The 20,248-nt window shown below is 43.0% G+C and overlaps 1 protein-coding gene across 1 annotated transcript in view; it reads right to left on the minus strand.

Annotated features, from left to right (window-relative positions):
* PLAC9 (placenta associated 9) overlaps positions 1 to 20,248 on the minus strand; it is a 58,276-nt gene that overhangs the window by 4,504 nt on the left and 33,524 nt on the right. Inside the window, exon 3 of the mRNA XM_073574770.1 lies at positions 3,750 to 3,873. Coding sequence (XP_073430871.1) covers positions 3,750 to 3,873 — 124 coding nt within the window. The remainder of the gene's footprint in view (positions 1 to 3,749; positions 3,874 to 20,248) is intronic.

Genomic DNA, 20,248 nt, shown 5'->3' on the forward strand with positions numbered 1-20,248 from the left:
AAGTAGTTTCATTTTGAAATGCTGACTTTGATGGAATGGTCTGCGGGCATCATGTTACATTTGCTGAGCCCCTGTGTGCCTAAACAGTAGAAACCCCCCACAAGTGACCCCATTTTGGAAACTAGACTCCCCATGGAACTTATCTATATGTGAGATGTGCACCTTGAACCCCCAAGTGCTTCACAGAAGTTTATAACGCAGAGGTGTGAAAATAAAAAATCATTTTTTTTCCTCAAAAAATGAATTTTTAGCTCGCAATTTTTTATTTTCACAATGGTAACAGGAGAAATTGGACCCCAAAAGTTGTTGTCCAGTTTGTCCTGAGTACGCTGGTACCCAATATGTGGGGAGGGATCACTGTTTGGGCACACGTCAGGGCTCGGAATGGAAGTAGTGACGTTTTGAAATGCAGACTTTGATGGAGTAGTCTGCGGTCGTCATTACGTTTGCAGAGCCCCTGATGTGCCTAAACAGTGGAAACCCCCCACAAGTGACCTCATTTTGGAAACTAGACCTTCCAAGGAACTTATGTAGATGTGTGGTGAGCACTTTCAACCCCCAAGTGCTTCACAGAAGTTTATAATGCAGAGACGTGAAAATGAAAAAAACATTTTTTTTTTCCTCAAAAATAATTTTTTAGCCCCCAATTTTTTTTTCCCAAGGGTAACAGGAGAAATAAGTCCCCAAAAGTTGTTGTGCAATTTTTCCTGAGTACGCTGATACCCCATATGTTGGGGTAAACCACTGTTTGGGCACACGTCGGGGCTCGAAATGGAGGGAGCACCGTTTGACTTTTTGAACGCAAAATTGGCTGGAATCAATGGTGGTGCCATATCACGTTTGGAGACCCCCTGATGTGCCTAAACAGTGAAAACCCCTCAATTCTAACTCCAACCCTAACCCCAACACATCCCTAACCCTAATCCCAACCCTATCCATAACCCTAACTCCAACACACCCCTAACCCCAACACTAACCATAACACTAACCACAAGCCTAACCCTAATTCCAACCCTAACCCTAATTCCAACCCTAACCCTAATTCCAACCCTAACCCTAATTCCAACTCTAACCCTAATGGAAAAATAAAAATATTTTCTTTATTTTATTAGTTATGCCTACCTATGGGGGTGATAATCGGGGGGTTCATTTACTTTTTATTTCATTTTGATCACTGTGAGAGTGATCAAAATGAAATAATGGAATCTGCAGTCGGCAGATTCGGGCGGGCGCACTGCGCATGCGCCCGCCATTTTCTAAGATGGTGGCGCCCATGAACCGGACCCGCCGGACACTGGGAGCACTTAGAAGGTGCCGGGGGCGGTGAGAGTGGGTGAGGGGGTTATCGGATGCTGGCGGGGAGCAGAGGGAATGGCAGGGGGGGCAGATGACAGCGGCGGCAGATCGCCGCTGTCATTCAGTGGCGGGGGGGCGATCGCCGGTGGGGGGGGGTCGAATCGGTGTCTCCAGCCATGTCCGATGCTACAGCAGCATCGGCCATGGCTGGATTGTAATATTTCATCAATTTTCATTGATGAAATATTACTATCGCTCTGATTGGCTGTTAAAAGTGAAACAGCCAATCGGAGCGATCGTAGCCACGTGGGGGCGAAGCGACGCCCCCTGTGGTGAATTACAAAGCCCCCTGTATCTGCGGGTCAGGTGACCTTTCAGTGACCCCGGTCACCCGACCCGCAGGGGGGCTTTGAATTCATGACACAGGGTATGCGTCATAGGTCGGATTGGCACCGACTTTCATGACGCATACGCTGTGTCATAGGTCGGGGACCGGTTAAGAAATGAAGGTTCAGTCAGTCCAAAAATTGGGAAAACTTTGAAAGTGTCCCCAAGTGCAGTGGCAAAAACCATCAAGCACTACAAAGAAACTGGCTCACATGAGGACCGCCCCAGGAAAGGAAGACGAGTCACCTCTGCTGTGGAGGATAAGTTCATCTGAGTCACCAGCCTCAGAAATCGCAGGTTAACAGCAGCTCAGATTAGAGACCAGGTCAATGCCACACAGAGTTCTAGCAGCAGACACTTCTCTACAACAACTGTTAAGAGGAGACTTTGTGCAGCAGACCTTCATGGTAAAATAGCTGCTAGGAAACCAGGGCTAAGGACAGGCAACAAGCAAAAGAGACTTGTTTGGGCTAAAGAACACAAGGAATGGACATTAGACCAGTGGAAATCTGTGCTTTGGTCTGATTGAGTCCAAATATGAGATCTTTGGTTCCAACCACCGTGTCTTTGTGCGATGCAGAAAGGGTGACCCGGATTGACTCTACATGCCTGGTTCCCACCGTGAAGCATGGAGGAGGTGTGATGGTGCTTTGCTGGTGACACTGTTGGGGATTTATTCAAAATTGAAGGCATATTGAACCAGCATGGCTACCACAGCATCTTGCAGCGGCATGCTATTCTATCCGGTTTGCGTTTAGTTGGACCATCATTTATTTTTCAACAGGACAATGACCCCAAACACACGTCCAGGCTGTGTAAAGGCTATTTGACCAAGAAGGAGAGTGATGGGGTGCTACGCCAGATGACCTGGCCTCCACAGTCACCAGACCTGATCCCAATCGAGATGGTTTGGGGTGAGCTGGACCATAGAGTAAAGGCAAAAGGGCCAACAAGTGCTAAGCATCTCTGGGAACTCCTTCAAGACTGTTGGAAGACCATTTCTGGTGACTACCTCTTGAAGCTCATCAAGAGAATGCCAAGAGTGTGCAAAGCAGTAATCAAAGCAAAAGGTGGCTACTTTGAAGAACCTAGAATATAAGACATATTTTCAGTTGTTTCACACTTTTTGTTAATTATATAATTCCACATGTGATAATTCATAGTTTTGATGCCTTCAGAGTGAATTTACAATTTTCATAGTCATGAAAATAAAGAAAACTCTGAATGAGAAGGTGTGTCCAAACTTTTGGTCTGTACTGTATATATGTAATCAATATTACATAGTGTATTACATATTTACAATTTATTAGTTTGTGTTCTAAAGTTGTATTCCAATAAATATATATTATGTTCTAATTATCTTGATTATTGTATCATAAAAATGATTAAATGTCTGATGTTCACATTGTACTACAATAAATTTTTCACTTAAATATACACAATATATGTGGGAGTCGGTGTAAGGGAAATTGAGGAGTTGGAGTCGCAGGTTTGGCTTACCGACTCCACAGCCCTGGTTTGAAGTGTATCTGATCGCTGACTTTTGCAGTGCTAGTTAAAAGGTGGCCATGGCAGCTACATGTTCTCTGTACAGCAATGGCAGTGTTTACTCATCTCTGTTAATAGCTGCTGCAACCTACAATGTAGAGTCTATGCATTCAGCTCATTCCTGCTCCATGGTTTCTACAGCTAAATAGTGGTCAATATTGTATGGATATACTATGAATTTCTCTCATAAAAATCTCTTTAACCCCTTCCCACATTGTGTGCAAAGTGCCTCAGTGCCAATCACTATCAGTAAGACACTAGAATCACAAGGGCACAGCAAAAGACCACCAAGAAAGTGGCTGCAATGCCCATTATTTAAGGAATCCGCTATCTCAGATGACTGATGGCGTTCCGTTGACTGAGTGCATCATGGCACATATTGAGGCTTGTCTTTTCAGTTATAGTCTTGCAGTTTTCTCTTGCATTATTTTTGAGATATTCTTGCCATTGTTTTGGAGTTTGACATGGAGTGGTGGCCAATACACAGGGAGTGAAATATTTCTAATATCTTTACTAACCTTCCTCAAATATATCTATAAGAGGACCACTGGGAGAAACGGATAGAGCCCAAGACGATCCAGAAATGGCGTTAAGCAAAGAATTGACTTCAGAATGCAGGTGCTCCACTGTAGTTTTCACTCTCTGAAAAACATACATGATGAGTAAGGAATTTAATTCTGTAATTTTTAGATTTTTATATTGTGAAATAAAGCGTTGGCTTCCATATTACGGTAGCGCCTTACCCACTAACAAAAGTAATAACTACTGTTAACACTTTATTATTTTCAAATAATTTTTATTGAACTTTTGATTATTAATAATAGGAAAGGAGGTGAAGGGATAGGGAGGTAGGAAAGGGGATTTTTTTTTTTTTTTTTATAAAAATTAGAGAACCCATTAACATGGATTAATTGTAGCCAAAATTGTGTAAGTGTAAAATACAAAATATAAGAAGTACATAGAAATCACTTACAATTATATAATAATAACACAGTACACAATTAAATTAAAATAATATAGTCTAACTATACAAAGTCAAACTAAGACTAATTAATAAGTTACCAGACCCAGAACAAAACAAAAATAAGAAAGACATTCCTGGTTCAAAGCCCCATGTATTTAGCGTTCCATTTGTCCAATTTTTTATTGTATTTACTCAGCAAATCATTGTTAATAGCAAATCTATATTCCAGCTGACTATGTTGTCCTAGGGCATCCAAAATAATAGAAAAATTAGTGACGTCCTCCCTTTTCCACCAGGAAGCCAGAATGTTTTTAAAAACTAAAAAAATATGAATTATGACGTACTTAAATGTCAAATCCATATCTTCTAGATCAAGAGAGAACAAAGCCATGTGAGGAGTGATGGTAATCTTATGACTTGTTAAGGCGTTGATGTGCAAAGTTGTTTCTCTCCATATACTCTTTAATTTTTGACAGCTCCAAAAAATGTGAAGCATATTGCCAGGGAAGCCTGTTAACACTTTATTAAACCTCTTCACTACCCAGCCCGACCAGGCAAAATTTTACAATTCTGACCACTGTCACTGTGAGGTAATAACTCTGGAAAACTTCAGTGGCTCACTGATTCTGAGACTGTTTTCTGATAACATATTTTACTTCATGTTATTTGTTTGATGTATCTTGCGTTTATTTGCGAAAATATTGGAAAGTTTTTAAAAAATTTGCGAATTTCCAAATTTACTTTAACTCATGCCTTTAAACCAGATACTTATACCATACAAAATAGTTAATACTTTATATTTACCACATGTCTACTTTACATAAGCATCATTTTTTAAACATAATTTAATTTTTGTTAGTAGGTTATAAGGGTTAGGCTAAGTTCACGCATTGCGGAACTCCGCGGAAGTTACCGCGAGAATTCCGGAATTCCATTTCACGGGAAAATTGCATTTTAAATTCCTGTGATTTTTCCCACGGAAAAACTAGCGTTTTGCAAGCGTAATTAGCTTGCAGAATGCTAGCATTTTCCAAGTGATTTGTAGCATCGCTTGGAGAACTGATTGACAGGTTGGTCACACTCGTCAAACATAGTGTTTGACAAGTGTGACCAACTTTTTACTACTGAGGCTGCCTATGCGGCATCAATAGTAAAAAGATCTAATGTTAAAAATAATGAAAAAAAAAAAAAAAAAAAAATCGGGTTATATTCACCTTCCGACGTCCCGTGCAGCGTCCCCAGGACTCTGCGCTGCTCCTGCAGCTCCCGTTCCCAGTGATGCATTGCGGCAATGACCTTTGACGTCGCGGTCTCGTGAGACCGCTACAGCATCTCGAGACGCGACGTCAGCAAAGGTCATCGCAATGCATTACTGGGAACAGGAGCTGCCACGTGTATTGCTGAAGCCTGGGGACGATTTTCCCGATTTTCTTTTTCTTTTAATTCTATTGTTTACAGGGATATGGTGCCCGGAGGACCGTCTCCTCTCCTATGGACCGTGGGTACCATCCGCAAATGTTCTGCTTACTTTTCGCATGGTGGGCACAGCCACATGCGGAAAGTAAGCAGAACAATGCATTCCTATGTGGGCGGTATCGCCGCGATTTCGCAAGTTAATGAGCACGCTGTGAATTTTTCCGCGATGCGATTCCGCCACAGGAAATTCCGCAGCATTAGCACAGCATTGCGGAATCCCACATGAATGCATGGGATGCTGTTTTTTTGCGTTTTCGCAGCAAAATCGCGCAACAAAACCTGAACGTGTGAACGCAGCATTAAAAGTTGATCAGCATATTCTCAAATTTCCAACAATATTTACAAAACTAATTTTTGTAGGGACCACATCACATTTGAAGTTACTTTGAGGGACCTATATGGCACTAAATACCCAAAAAGTGACACCATTTTAAAAACTGCATCCGTTTCAATATTTATAAGAGCTAATAAAAGAAATTGCACAACAAACAGATCCATTTTTTTCCTGAGTGCAGATTTGGCTGTTATGGTTTACAGGTGCCATGGTCCACTGGAAGAGCCCCTGAGTTGCCAGAATAGCAGAACCTTCCCTTAAATGGCCCCCATTTTACAAACCAGACCTCTCAATGAATTCACCTAAGGCTGCAGTGATCACATTGATACTATGACTGTGTCACAGAATCTTATATCATTGGGCAGTGAAGGCAAAAAAATTACATTTTTACCACAAAAAAATTGTTTTGGCCCCAGATTTTACTTTTTTACATGGGGAAATTAGTAGAACTGTCAACAAAATTTGTCACACAATTTATGCTGATAATGGCAATACACCATATGTGGTTGTACAGTACTGCATAGCCACACAGCTAGACTCTGGAGAGACAGAGTGCTATTTGACTCTTAGAGAACAAATTACAGTAGAATAGTTTGCGGACTCCATATACAGAGCCTCTAAGCACCAGAAGAGCAGAATCCTCCCTTAGGTGACCCTATTTTGGAAGTTTACACCCCAATGGCAATAAATCTACAGGTGTAGTGACTATTTTGATGCCATGTGTGTTTTCCAAAAACAAGTAGTGAATGTTGCTGAATGAAAATACCCATACATTGTGCCTAGCTGTTGCTTCTGGGCACTTGGACCCCGTAAATTAGGCGGGCTCTCATTGTTATAATAAAGCAAAGATTCCAGCTCACCAGAGAAAGCATCTTGACCATCGGAGCACAGAGCCGCCGTGTCGGGGCGCTTGTACTGGGGCTCTCATTGTTACAGAAATGCCAAATGTGGTTTAGGCACACTGTGAAGCTCAGATGGGAGGGGGGGCATTTGCATTTGGGAGCTCAGAATTTGCTGGATTTCTTTTGAGAGGAGAGGAGATATAGCGCTTTTCCACAGCCTTTGTGCTACCAGTAACGTGGAAACCCCCTATATTTACATTGACAGATGACTGACCTGAGTGAGGACATGCTTTTTTTGTGGATTGAGTTCTGCGTTCTACGCTCTGAGCACTTACATCAGTGTTTCCATCTAAATCTCCAAATGACACAATTCAGATGAAACCCCACTCAGGGATCCATTCGCTATAATGAGGCAGCATAGCTACAGTGAACTCTGTGTGGACCTTGTTTAGCGATGTCCTTCTTTACAGAGATGCACAAAACAGTGGCCGATCACTCTTTTACGCACGCTTAAAAAGACAGACACCGTCGAATCATAGACCAGACGGCGTCCACAGTGCCTCCATCTGCCTCATTGTAGGGAATTTTCCTTTGGGGATTCCGTCTGAATCACGTATTTCAGAGATTTACACGGAAACCTCGGGAGTAAGAGCTCAGCGCAGGATAAATCTTATCTAAGCCTTACTGCGATCTTTGGTAGGCAGAATAAACAAATCAACAGCAGGTGAAGAATTGTTTTTTTTATGCTGTTTATTGGTCACCCTCACTAGAAAAAACTTTTTGGTAATATCTAATCTGTATCTCCTTCCTTTTAGTTTAATTCCATTGCTTCTCGTGTTTCCACGTGCAAATGAGAATAAGGATGATCCCTCTACACTGTCCCATCAGATATTTGTAGACCGCTATTAAGCCTCCATTTAGCCTTCTTTTTCCCAGGTCCTTTAAGTTTTTGTTGTAGGACATACTTTGCATTCTGCTCACCATCCTGGTAGCTTGTCTCTGAACTTGCTCCAGTTTATTAATGGACACAGTATTCCAGATGAGGCCTGACCAAGGAGTAGAGGGGGATAATCATTTCACGTGATCTAGACTCTATGCTTCTCTTAATACATCCCAGAACTGTGTCCTCTGCCTTCGACACAGTAGACCATTCCCTCTTACTACAAATTCTTTCATCTCTTGAATCTCAGTCTTGGCCCTATTTTGGATCTCTTCACACCTAACACACTGGACATTCAGCGTCTCCCAGTCACACACCACCTCCTCATCTCGTTCCCTATATGTTGGTGTTCCCCAAGGTTCAGTTCTAGGACACCTAATCTTCTCCATCTACACCCTTGGCTTGGGATGGCTCATAGTCCCACGGCTTTCAGTATCATCTCTATGCTGATGACACACAGGTCTACCTCTGAACCCGATATCGCCTCCTTTCTAACCAGAATCCTGCAATATCTGTCCTCTATTTCATCCTCCTTCACTACTTGATTTCTAAAACTTACAATAGACAAAACAGAATTTATCTTTCTTCCATCTCACACAAACCTCCAACAGACCTATCCACCAAACTCAATGGCTGCTCTCACTTGTTCAGCAAGCTCCCTGCCTCATGGTAACCCTTGACTCTGATTTCTTTCAAACACATATCCAAACCCTTTACACTTCCTGCTGACTCAGACTCAAAAATATTTCCTGGATCTGTACATTCCTTAACCAAGAATCTGGAAAAACACTAGTGCATGCCCTCATAATCTCCTGCCTCGACTACTTCAACCTCCTGCTCTGTGACTTCCCTTCTAACACCCCTCCAATCTATGCTGAACTCTGCTGCCCGAATAATCCACCTGTCCCCTCGTTATTCCTCAGCCTTTCCATTCTGTCAATCCCTTTAATGGCTCACCATTGCCCAGAGATTACAGTTCAAAACTCTAATCATGGCACACATACAGCCATCCACAACCTGTCTCCTCCATACATCTGTGACTTGTATCCTGGTACTGACTTGCACGCAACCTCCAATCCTCACAAGATCTCCTTCTCTACTCCCCTCTTATCTTCTCTCCCCACAATCGCATGCAAGATTTTTCCCGTGCATTCCCTCTACTCAGGAAATTTCTACCCCAAAGTATATGATTTTCACTGACAATGGAAACCTTCAAAAGGAACCTGAAGACCCACCTCTTCCTACAACCTGCAGTACAGTAACGCTCGCTTCACTGTATCGCAGCATGACCAGCTCTCCCATCACTTACTGTATCCCCACCCATCTCTTGTAGACTGTGAGCCCTCACGGGCAGGGTCCTCTCTCCTCCAGTAACAGTCGATTACTTATATTGTTCATGATAATTGTACTTTTTTTTTTATGTATACCCGATTTCACATGTAAAGTGCCATGGAATACATGGCGCTATAATAATTAGGTGACTTTATTCTTTGGGTCGTGCGATTGCATCGATACCAGATTTAGAGTACTTTTATGTTTGGCTGTCACACACTAAAAAAAACACTATTGCAAAAACAAGTTTCTACATCACCATATTTGAGAGCTATAATTTTTTTTATATTTCTGATGACAGTCATGTGAGGGCTTGTTTTTTGCGCTGACAAGGTATCATTTTTTATTGGTACCATTTTCTGTCACATAACTTTTTTTTTGATCACTTTCTAATCCATTTTTTGGGAGGCAGAATGAACAAAATCCAGGAATTCAGAAATTGCTTTTTGTTTTTTTTAATGCCATTCACCTTATGGTAAAAGTGATAAGGTAGATTTATTCTTCGAGTCAGTACGATTACAGCAATAGCACATTTATATCATTTTTCTATGCTTTGGCGACTTTACACAAACTATTTTAAAGAAAAAAATAATTGTTTTTGCATTTCTCTATTCTGAGAGCTATAACTTTTTTATTTCTCCACTGACGGGAGCTGTATGGCAGCGTGTTTTTTGTGGGACAAGATGGTGTTTTCAGCTATACCATTTTTATTTCAATTCAACTGTTTGATCGCGTTTTATTCCACTTTTTGCTTGGCGGTATGATGATCAAGCATAGTTTTTGCCAGTTGTTTATTTAATTTTTTATTGTTCTCCTATCAATTATCCCTTCTTTGCATCTGTCTCTTGCTTTGTTCCATCTATTTAATCTTCTACTTTGGGCTTTCCATTTGCAATCTCTTATAGTTTTACAGGATCTAGCATTGTATAAAGAAGTCTGTGCTTCACATCTTAAAATACGGTAAGGGTCCCGTTTCACTTAGCGACGCACCAGCGATCCCGACAAGGATACGACCTGGTAGGGATCGCTGGTGTGTCGCTAAATGATCGCTAGTAAGTTGCCAAACAGGCAGATCTCTTCAGCGACACATCAACGATCCAGTGATCAAACAGCGAAGCATGCTGGCCAGCGGGACGCCGACGACTAAAAAATGGCCCAGGACATTCCTGCACGATCAGCGATATCCAGCAGGGGGGCTGGTTGCTGCTGCATGTCACATGTAGCGAGATCGCTGTTGCGTCACAAAATCGGTGATGCGTTAGCGATCTCGCTATGTGAGACGGGGCCTTAAGTCCTGCTTCTTTATATATCTTAGATGAAAAGGCCAGAAAGGAGATCCTCTTTCTATGTACGTTAATATCCTTCAGTTCACAAGCTGTGCATAATAAAGTATCTGTCCTTCTAGTGCAATTACCTGACAAAGGCCCCCCTTCACACGTCTTTGTTTCCAGAACGTGTGGCGTCTATTTTCACACTTACTGGAGCCAGATGCCCATAGCCCACCCATTATAATCTGTAGGGCTTCCCACACGCAGACTTATCCGTTTTATTCTGGCAGCACAGATAGCAATACATTCCGCACACGGATGACATTAGTGTGGCACCCGTGTGTCATCCATGTGACACGTACTGAAATAGAATGTAGAATAGAAATTACAGATTTTTATGTGTGAAAGATAAGTAACAGAAAAGTGTCTATCAAACATATGCAATACTAACCCAGTAATAAAAAAAACACAAAAATGCTTTATTTAAATAACCACTCCCCAACTCTTTCCTTGGTTCATAAATTTATTTTAAAAAAAAAGGGGAAAAAAAAATAATCAAACTTCAGGACCAACGTAGTCCAGTAAATCCAACATAGTCCAAAAAGGGAAACATGAAAAAAATAAGAGTGAAAAACAAGACACTGCCAATTTCTAAAAAAAAAAAAAAAAAAATAAGTTCACATGCCAGGTCCAACATAGTCCAGCGCTTCCCACAACATTCCCAGAATCCGGCTCATGCTGCACTCAACAAGACACGGCGACTGTGATTAGTGGTGACATTAGTAATGTTGCTGCTTTACACAGTCGCTGGGTCTCGCTGAGCACAACATGAGCCGGATTCAGGAAACTTCATGGAAAGTGCTGGACTATGTCAGACCTGCGAAGGAACTTTTCTTTTTTTTATAATTGGTGAATGAGAGACAGTGGCTTGATTTTATTTTTTCTCTCTTTTTATGTTTTTCTTGTTTCCATTTGTGGACTTGGTCAGATTCCCTGAACTACGTCGAACCTGCGTTGCATTTTTTTTTTAATAGTTTATTTTATATAAACTTATTTTTTTATTATTATTACAGGGCTAATGGGCACCTCTCCAATACAAACACCAGGGCTTGATAACTGTGAATTGTCCAAAGACACAGCAGCTATCAACTCCAAGCCCCATTACCCCAATTGCCAGTGCACCAGTACAATCTGTAAGAGTGAAGGCGAAGAATCAGATTTGGAGCATGTAATGTGATGTGCCATTTCTGGCGCGGCTGCAGGCTGGTATTTTTAGGCTGGTAAGGGCCCAATAACCAGGAACCTTCCCAACCAGATAATGTCAGCTTCCAGCTTTCTGCAAGTTACCAAAAATGAGGGGGACCACAAGTCGTTTTAATTATTTATTTGGTTAATACATGTAGAGTAAATTTAAACAAGCAAGGCACTAATTATCTATCTCACGGATACCCATCTCTGTATTTGCACAGCACAGCTTTAACACCTAAAAATCTGTCATTTCTATTCTGCATTCTATTCCGAAAAACCAAGAGAGAAAGAGAAACTGCTACAATAGTGGAAAAACTGTCAAGCTTTATTAGATGAAGATCTAAGTATGTAAAAAACATTATTATATACCAGATAAAATCAATCCAAGGAATCACAAAATACGCTTATAATGGGGGATTATCAATGGAGAAAAAAAATCATCATATGTCTAAAGATAACATTCAGCAGCAGAGTGAAAATCATGAAGTAAAATGCATGTTCTTTTGCCTCCAAAGCAAAAAATAAAAAATAAGGTGCTCTAGTGTATAGATACCCAGAAGGAAAGAGGGCTCCTAGCATATGTAGTATGGCTAAGGCTGGTTTCACACTTGCTGCTTACTTCCTCCGTGAAGCTCCGTCCACGCTCCGCCTACCGCTGTATGCGTCTAGCGTTTCCCTGCGTACCTATCATTGGGTACACAGGGGCATGCCTTGTATGCGGGTGCGACGATTTGATGATTTGATGTGTGCGGCGATAGGCGGAGCTACCGGAGGAGGCGCGGCAGGGGCGGGGCTTATCGGCAGCCGTGCGCAGTCCGACGCTGCGGCCTTCAACGCTAATGTGAAACCACCCTAAAACTGATGCATGAAACTGGCCTTAATGGTATAATCTTTAGCGCTATATAAAAAAATAAAGCTTATTATTAACCTTATATCGTCCAACGTACATACAGTACAGCATTTTTATACATCAGTAGTGAACATCAAGTAGATGATAGATTCAGGCATAGACAAGAGGGTGATCTCCCTTACCAACCCTTTTCTACCTATTTAAATAGAATCTGTACTTCAGTTATCCATGATCAAGGAGTGGTTTAGGGTGTGTGCACACGTTGCGGTTTTTGCTGCAGATCCGCAGCATTTTTGGTCCTGCGGATCCGCAGCAGTTTTCCATGCGGCTTACAGTACCATGTAAACCTATGGAAAACCTAATCTGCTGTGCACATGCTGCTGAAAATTCCACGCAGATTCGCTGCAGTTTTCATTCAGGGAACAACAAACATAGAAAAGTCTCTCTCTCGTTTTACCCTGCGGTTTCTGCCAAACGATGCAGATTTTTCTGCAGAAAAAATCTGCAGCGTGTGCACACACCCTAACAGTCAGAAACGCATAGGAAATTTACATTACATTGCTGGATGAAATTGAATATGTCATTCATTTTTTAATCGCACTGGAATAAAGTTCCATTGTTTACCTGGATTTTCGGCTGGAGGAGTTTTTTTTTTCTTTTGGATACACAAGAGGGTGCTATGTGCATATCAAATGTTAGCTTCTATTTAATGGTTACATTCCAGTATCATAGCAGTGTTTACTTCAGAAAATATTTAGCAACTAAGATTTTCCCATTTTGGATTCTTTACATTTACCTCTACAGTTTGTTTTCAAAGTGTCTATTAAAATTGGAGCATTTTAATAATCCTTTTTTTTGTAAAGAAATTCATGAGATTTTAATGCTTGTGGTGGACGAGATATCTAGAAAAGGATCATTCTGATAAACGTGGCACATTTTCACGGACTCCTAACTGTATGCACTCTATAACAGTATTGATCAATCTCCCCCACTGGAGCTAAAGAATGGTAAATTGTGAAGGCATGTAATATAGTCTTGGGTAGTCATGTTAGGGCCCTTCAATTATCTGATATAAATGTAACCCACACTGTCAATGTAGTGCACACTGCGTTGCGCAAGTGGAATGCTAGCCACTAGTTTTTATACACTGTGCTCTATCAGCAAGATGAAGATTTTTGGTACCTACCATAAAATCTCTCGGAGCCTTCATTGGGGACATAGGAAACCATAGACGTATGCTGCTGCCACTAGGAGGCTGACAGTATGCAAAAAAGTTAGCTCCTCCGCAGCAGTATATAACCCACCAACTGGCACGAAGTAAATGAAAGTGAGAAAGTAGGAGATGCAACAAGAATACAACAATCATAACATAACCAACAATAAACATGGGTGGGTGCGGGGTCCCCCAATAAAGGCTCAGAGAAAAAGATTTTATGGTAGGTACCCAAAATCTTCATTTCTCTATCACTTTATTCTAGGACACTGTAAACCATGGGATATCCACAAGCAGTCCCAAGGGTGGGTAAAAAAGTAGACTCCTCAAATCATATCAGCCACTGCGGCTTGCAGGACCTTTTTGACTGTGGTTCGCATACAACGAGGCATAGGTGTGAACCCTGTAGTACTTGGCAAAAGTATGAATGGAACACCATGTAGCGGCCTTGCAAATCTGTACCGCTGATGCCTGATGGCAGATGGCCCAGGAAGCCCCCACTGCTCAAGTGGAGTGCTAGGTGACCCCAAGTAGATGCGTACTGTCCCTTAGTCTGCAGGCTTCCAGAATGGCAAAACAAACCCAGCGGGCAATGGTAGACCTAGAAGCAGCCAAGCCTTTTGGAGGACCTTCTGGAATTATGAAGAGCGAGTCTGCAAGTTTGATGGGTGCTGTTATGGAGACTAAGGGGGAAAGAATGATCAGATGTAAAACTACCTTGTCCTGGTGGACATTGTTGTTTGTATTTGGTCCAGATTTTAGACACAACTGACTGTGAACAACCAACATATTTTGCAACATTGCGCGATGATTTACCCTCTTAGAGTTTGATAATCCTGTCCTTTTTTCAATTGACATCTCTCGTGTTGGAGCCATGATTCATGTCAATCCACTTGGTGCAACAGCTCTCCAAGGTGTGATCACTCCTTTTTAGATGAAGACTAACGAGCAGATCTAATTTGATGCAGGTGTTAGTTTTGGGAATAAATTTACAGGGTGATTCCATAATTTTTTTCCTCAGAATTGAGTGACTCCATAATTTTTTCCCCTATGCTTGGTTTAAAAAAAGTAACCATTACCGACTACCACATTTTTTGTTCTTGATTTCTTTTAGTGTTTCTTAAAGCCAGAAAGTTGCCATTTGAAATGACTTTAGCTTTGTGCCATGTCTGTGATCTGCTTTTTTTTCTACAAAATTAAACTGAATGAACATCCTCCAAGGCCGTTGATTATATAATTTTTGCCAGGGGTTGTACTAGATAAGGGGAATGACAAGAGAGAGAGATGAATTCAGAGTTTTGTCTGACAGAAGTGATAATGACCAGGAAAGCAACCTTCCAGGAAAGGAAGGAAAGGGAAATTTCTCATATTGGTTTCAATGGTGACTACTGAAGGATATTGAGCACTAAATTGTGGTCTCAAGGTTCTACCGGAGGTCGATTAATCGTAATGAACTGTGCAACTCCTTGAAGGAAGCTCTTGATCTGCAGGAAAGATACTAGTTTATCTTGAAAGCATATGGAAAGGGCAGACACCTGCCTCTTGAGAGAACTGAGAGACAGGATACATGAAGAACCCAAATATAAAGAGAATAAAATCTAACTTTTAATGACAATGATTGAAAAGTATTAACAACAATGAAAAGACACAGACCACACATAAAGGAGTGCACTCTAGGTCAACCCTGTAGATATAATTCCTGACCTTTATTCCTGCCTAGCAGTGGAGAGTGGCACTAATATATATATATAGTTATATATCTAGATCTATATCTAAATAGATAAATGGCACCCCCGCTTCTCGGCAAGACCTTCTCAGCTGAGAAAATCGGTGGCACAGTTGTCAACTCCTGGTATATGTACTACTGAGATTATTGGCTCGGCCCACAATAGAATCCTCGTTTCTTCTGACAATACTGCTTGACTTTGAGTTCCTCCTTGGTGGTTTATGTATGTCACCATTGCATTGTCGGTTTGGATCCAAAATCAGGTGGTTGGGGAGAAAATTCTGCCAGTGAAATGGAGCAAGAAAAATTGCCCTGAGCTCCAGAATGTTGATGGGAAGAGATGATTACTGGGTGATCCATCGACCCTGGACTGTTGAGTTTTGAAAAGCCGCTCCTCAACCGAATAGACTGGCATCCGTTGTCATGGTCTTCCAACGTAGTGGTAGGATCGATTTCCCGCGATCGACTAGGTGAGATCTTGTCCACCATTCTAGGGACTTATTCCATCTTAATAGAGGAAAAGATCATCTTGAGAAAAGAAAAAGTTGAAGAGGACGTGATTAGAACTGAGTGAATGGAACTGCTTCCATTGACACAACCATCCTGCCTAGGACACTCATACAAAGCGGAGAGAGTGAGGAGATGTGCCTCTGAGGTAGCAAATACTGCATGATAGTGCTGAGTACTTTTCTCTGAGCAGAAAAACTCTTGATCATGCGGTGTCGAACAGCATTCCTAGAAAAACAATATGTTGGACTGGTATCAGAGACGACTTTGGGATGTTGATAATCCAGCCTAAACCGGAGATGATGTTCAGTGTGATCTGTAGACTCTAATGACATGCTGAGGAGGACCCAGTCTTGATGAGAATGTTATCTAAATAAGGGGTGACGAGAATGCCTTTGATCCTAAGAATTGATATAATCGTCCCTACTATCTTTCTGAAAACCCTGGGTGCGATGGCTAGGCAGAATGGCAGCATCGTGAATTGAAAGTTGGATTCCTGTACTGAGAACCAAAGAAATATCTAGTTAGGGGAAAAATGGGGTATGTGTAGATAGGCATTTTGAATGTCAATAGAAATTCCTCGGCTTCCATGGAGCCTATCACAGGAACTTCACTCTGGAGTGACGTAGCAAAAAATGTCTGTTCAATTGCTTGAGATCCAGAATGGGACAAACGGAGCTATTCTTCTTTGCAACCACAAACAGGTTTGAATAAAAAAGCATTCTGGTAGGGCAACAGAGAAGATGACCCCTGTCTTGGAGAGCGAGCTGATAGCCTTGAAAAACACAGGAATGAGGAAAGAGTTCTTTGGTGGACGGGACTCGAAAAATGAAAATGAGGAAGTGTTGAAAATTTTATTTTGTAACCATAAGAAACAACCTCTCGAACCCAGGCTCGACCACTGAGAGACACTCGTTCCGGAATTGAAGGAAACGTCCGCCCACCCTGAGAGGCTTCCCAGGTGGGAGCGGCCCATTATGTTGAGGAAAATCTGTTGGATCTTGGTCTGGAAGGTCAGCGCTGGTGGGTGCCGCTTGAAGGAAAGGCCTTTTCCTATCTTGACGGGCTGGAGATTTTGGATTTTCCGTTTGGCCTTAGATTCTCCAAACGGAACAAAACTGCACTGTGCAATTTTTGAGAGGCGGGAATTTCGCCTCTGTTGAGGGAGTAAAGTACTCTTAACCCCATGGTGTAATTATTTAATTTTTCAGTGAAAAGATGTGAATTCTGCAAGTGGAGGCTGGTGAGGAACCCTTTTGGAAGCTGTGTCTTCGTGCCATGTCTTCAACCATAAGACTATGTGAATGGTGACGATGTTGCTGGCTGCCAAGGAGGAGCAAGCGGCTTCGTCGAGAGAGGTTGTCAGGAGATACTTCCTTATGCGACCGATTTGGTCTACTAGGTCCACCACCTCGAAAGGGGGGGGCGGCCGACAAGATACCCTGGCGGAGGAATTTTGTCCAGGTCAAAACTGACTTGGGTACCCATGTCACTGCAAAGGACAGGCAGAGGGACTCGAAGTCTGATTTGGTGATGGCATAGGTGTGTCTGTCAGAGAGCTCCTCTAGGGAGGCTGCATCAGAGAGGGATTATGGTGCTATTGAAGAGCCGGGAGACCAAGGTGTTCACTGAGGGAGACACATTTTTGAAGCAGGTTAGATGGAAAAGGATACAAAGATTGTCTTCTCAGTTATATTGGTGTTCCCATTCCTTAGTAAAGGTTCCTGTGAATTCCTTTTGGATGGTGAATGTTCGTGGAAAGCACTTCTTTCTGAATGATACAGTCTGCTCAGAGGAAGATATCTCTGGATTCTATGTTAAGGGTTGATTAACAGTTAAAATGTCCCTCAATATGGAGATCTGTTCTGAGTTTAGATCAGCATCTGACTCAAACTGGGGGTCTAACTCCTGCACAGCCGTGGTATTGGAGAGGGGGGAAGGGGAAAAATATGGGATCCTGGAGGATGGAGAGGATGGTGATGAGCTAGAGCATTAGCTAGTGCGGGCACAATTTTTAGGACCCATGGATCTCCTGCCTGGTGTAACCTTTTGGGTTTGGGGGGCAGTGGGGTCTGAGGGAGCAAACAGGGGTCTTGTGGCAGAGGCAGGGCTAGATAATCATTCTAAGACGGAAACCATGGTTTGGGATACCTTGGTAAAGTCAGCTACTGACTGGGAGAGAGATGCAGCCTACTCAGGGGAAGACACACTCTCGTTTCGGGCAGTGGGGGGCTGTTAGAGGGAATGCATGCTAGATGACTTGCAATTTGGGCAGAGGGACAACGTCTGACTAGATGGGAACTTTTTATAACAGGTGGAAATGTAGGACACTAGGAGTAGGATGGGAGTGAGACTCCCTTGGTTTAGGCATAGAGTGACAAAGAATGTGCCTATGTGAGCTATGCAAGGAAAGAGAGTTGCTCCCCGGTGCCATAGATTACTCAGTCCCTGGATCCTGATTCCTGTAGCGCTGAGTCGGCCATGAAGGAACCCTGTGGATGCTATTCTCTTGAGAGCGGCCGTTGTGGAACTGAGAATCTGCAAGTGGAGGTGGCGCCAGATAGGAGGGGTGGAGCCAGGAAAAGTACACACTAGATAACCGCGCGTCTGACAGGAGAGGGAGGTGGTGCCGAGAAAAAGCGTGCAGGACTCCCACACACTGGGAGACAGGGATGTTCTGATTGGCTGAGAGCAGTGGGCAAGGCCATGCGATGAGCCGCTGCGCGTGATTGGTCGGGCGGAAGGGGGCATTGTCCAGCCTGCGGAGAAGACCTAGAAATGAGTCGGGAGCTAAATTTAGCAATAAAGGTCATGGAAGAGTGCAGGGGAGTGTGGTAGATGCGAGACAGACAGATTATGCCCTCCATCCCTCGGGGATCGCTATTATGTGAAAAAGGGAATTTTCTATCATTATTATTTTTTGTGGAGCTGGGAGTTGGAGCATAATATATTTTTTAAGGAGCCCCCTTACTGCCTGGTTGGTCCTGAAGATCCCGTATCCTTCATCGCAGGCCAAGGATAGAAGACGGACGTCAAGGACCTGGGTAAAAACCATTGGGCGGCTGGACGCAGATCATCGGGCTGTCATCAGGTCTGTGACCGGTAATGTGTCCGTCTTCCCTCCTTACATGTCTGGCTCTGGGGGGGGCGAACAGGTCGGGGGTGATGGTGATAATTAGAGTTGAGCGACTTTTGGTTTTTTAGGGTCGAGTTTCGTTTCGTGAAACCCGACTTTTCCAAAAGTCGGGTCGAGCAAGATCGGCCGATTATAGGGAAAGTCGGGGTCGTCCCGAAACATGAAACCCAATGTAAGTCAATGGGGAATAAAAGTCGGCAGTGAGGAGGACAGGAAACACCTACAGTGCCCATTTGAATGCCAAAAGCATCAATTCTTCTTACTTAAGCTTGTCAACCTTGGGCGAAAGAGCGCCCCTTTAACACATACCACAACTCATCATGCTCCGATACGGCAGAGAAATAGCGGTATAGTGCAATGAAAAATACTTCACTTTTTACATCTCATGACGAGGCCCATCTATTTCTCCATACAGAATCATTGGTCCCATATAATGTTTGAAACAGTATATGATGAGCTCCACATAATGCTACAGTATATGTTGGTCCCCATGGATGAAGCTCCACTGTCTTATGGGCCCAAATAATGCTCCAAACATAATGGGCCCTGTAAATGCTGCTCCAGTGTCTGATGTCCACCTTTGGAATGTTCCAGTGTATTGTGGGCCCTATCTATCATTCTCCAGAGTATAGTGCTCCCCAAAAATTGCTATCCCAACATTGAAAACAATCAAATAAGTCTCCTCGCTAGGGAATCCCTGTACTAGTCTGGACTCCTCGTCGTCCCCATCTTCCATCTCACTGCACAGTATTTCAACCTTGCAAGTGCTGTGATCCTGAGCAAGCAGGGGGGGCCCACTCGTTGGCGACGGCACTGGCACAGGGCCCCTGATAGTACGGTGGTGTGTCTGATGGCGGGTGGGCCGAACCTGCACTTTCATCTGCAGCTTCCTCTTTGTCACCGTGTAAGATGGAACTGTATATGGGAAGGGTAACCTGAGTTTCATCAGGGTCAGATTCAGGCCGTGTAGCTTGCGAGGGGAATGTAGTGGTCTGGGTCAATGTACCAGCAGTTTCATCGAGCAGTGGCTGGGCATCAGTGCACTTGTGTCGCCCCCAGGAGTACGGTCGCCACAGTGGCATTACCTTCCTCCTAGGGAGTGTGATGTCATGCTTGGGAGCAACGAAGGATCTCTCTAGCAGGTTAACTGATTGGGCGGCGTTATTCCCACGTGTCATGAC

The sequence above is a fragment of the Dendrobates tinctorius genome, unplaced genomic scaffold (genome assembly GCF_039654945.1).
Source record: "Dendrobates tinctorius isolate UK_male_01 unplaced genomic scaffold, ASM3965494v1 ptg000040l, whole genome shotgun sequence".
In the NCBI taxonomy this organism is placed as follows: Eukaryota; Metazoa; Chordata; class Amphibia; order Anura; family Dendrobatidae; genus Dendrobates; species Dendrobates tinctorius.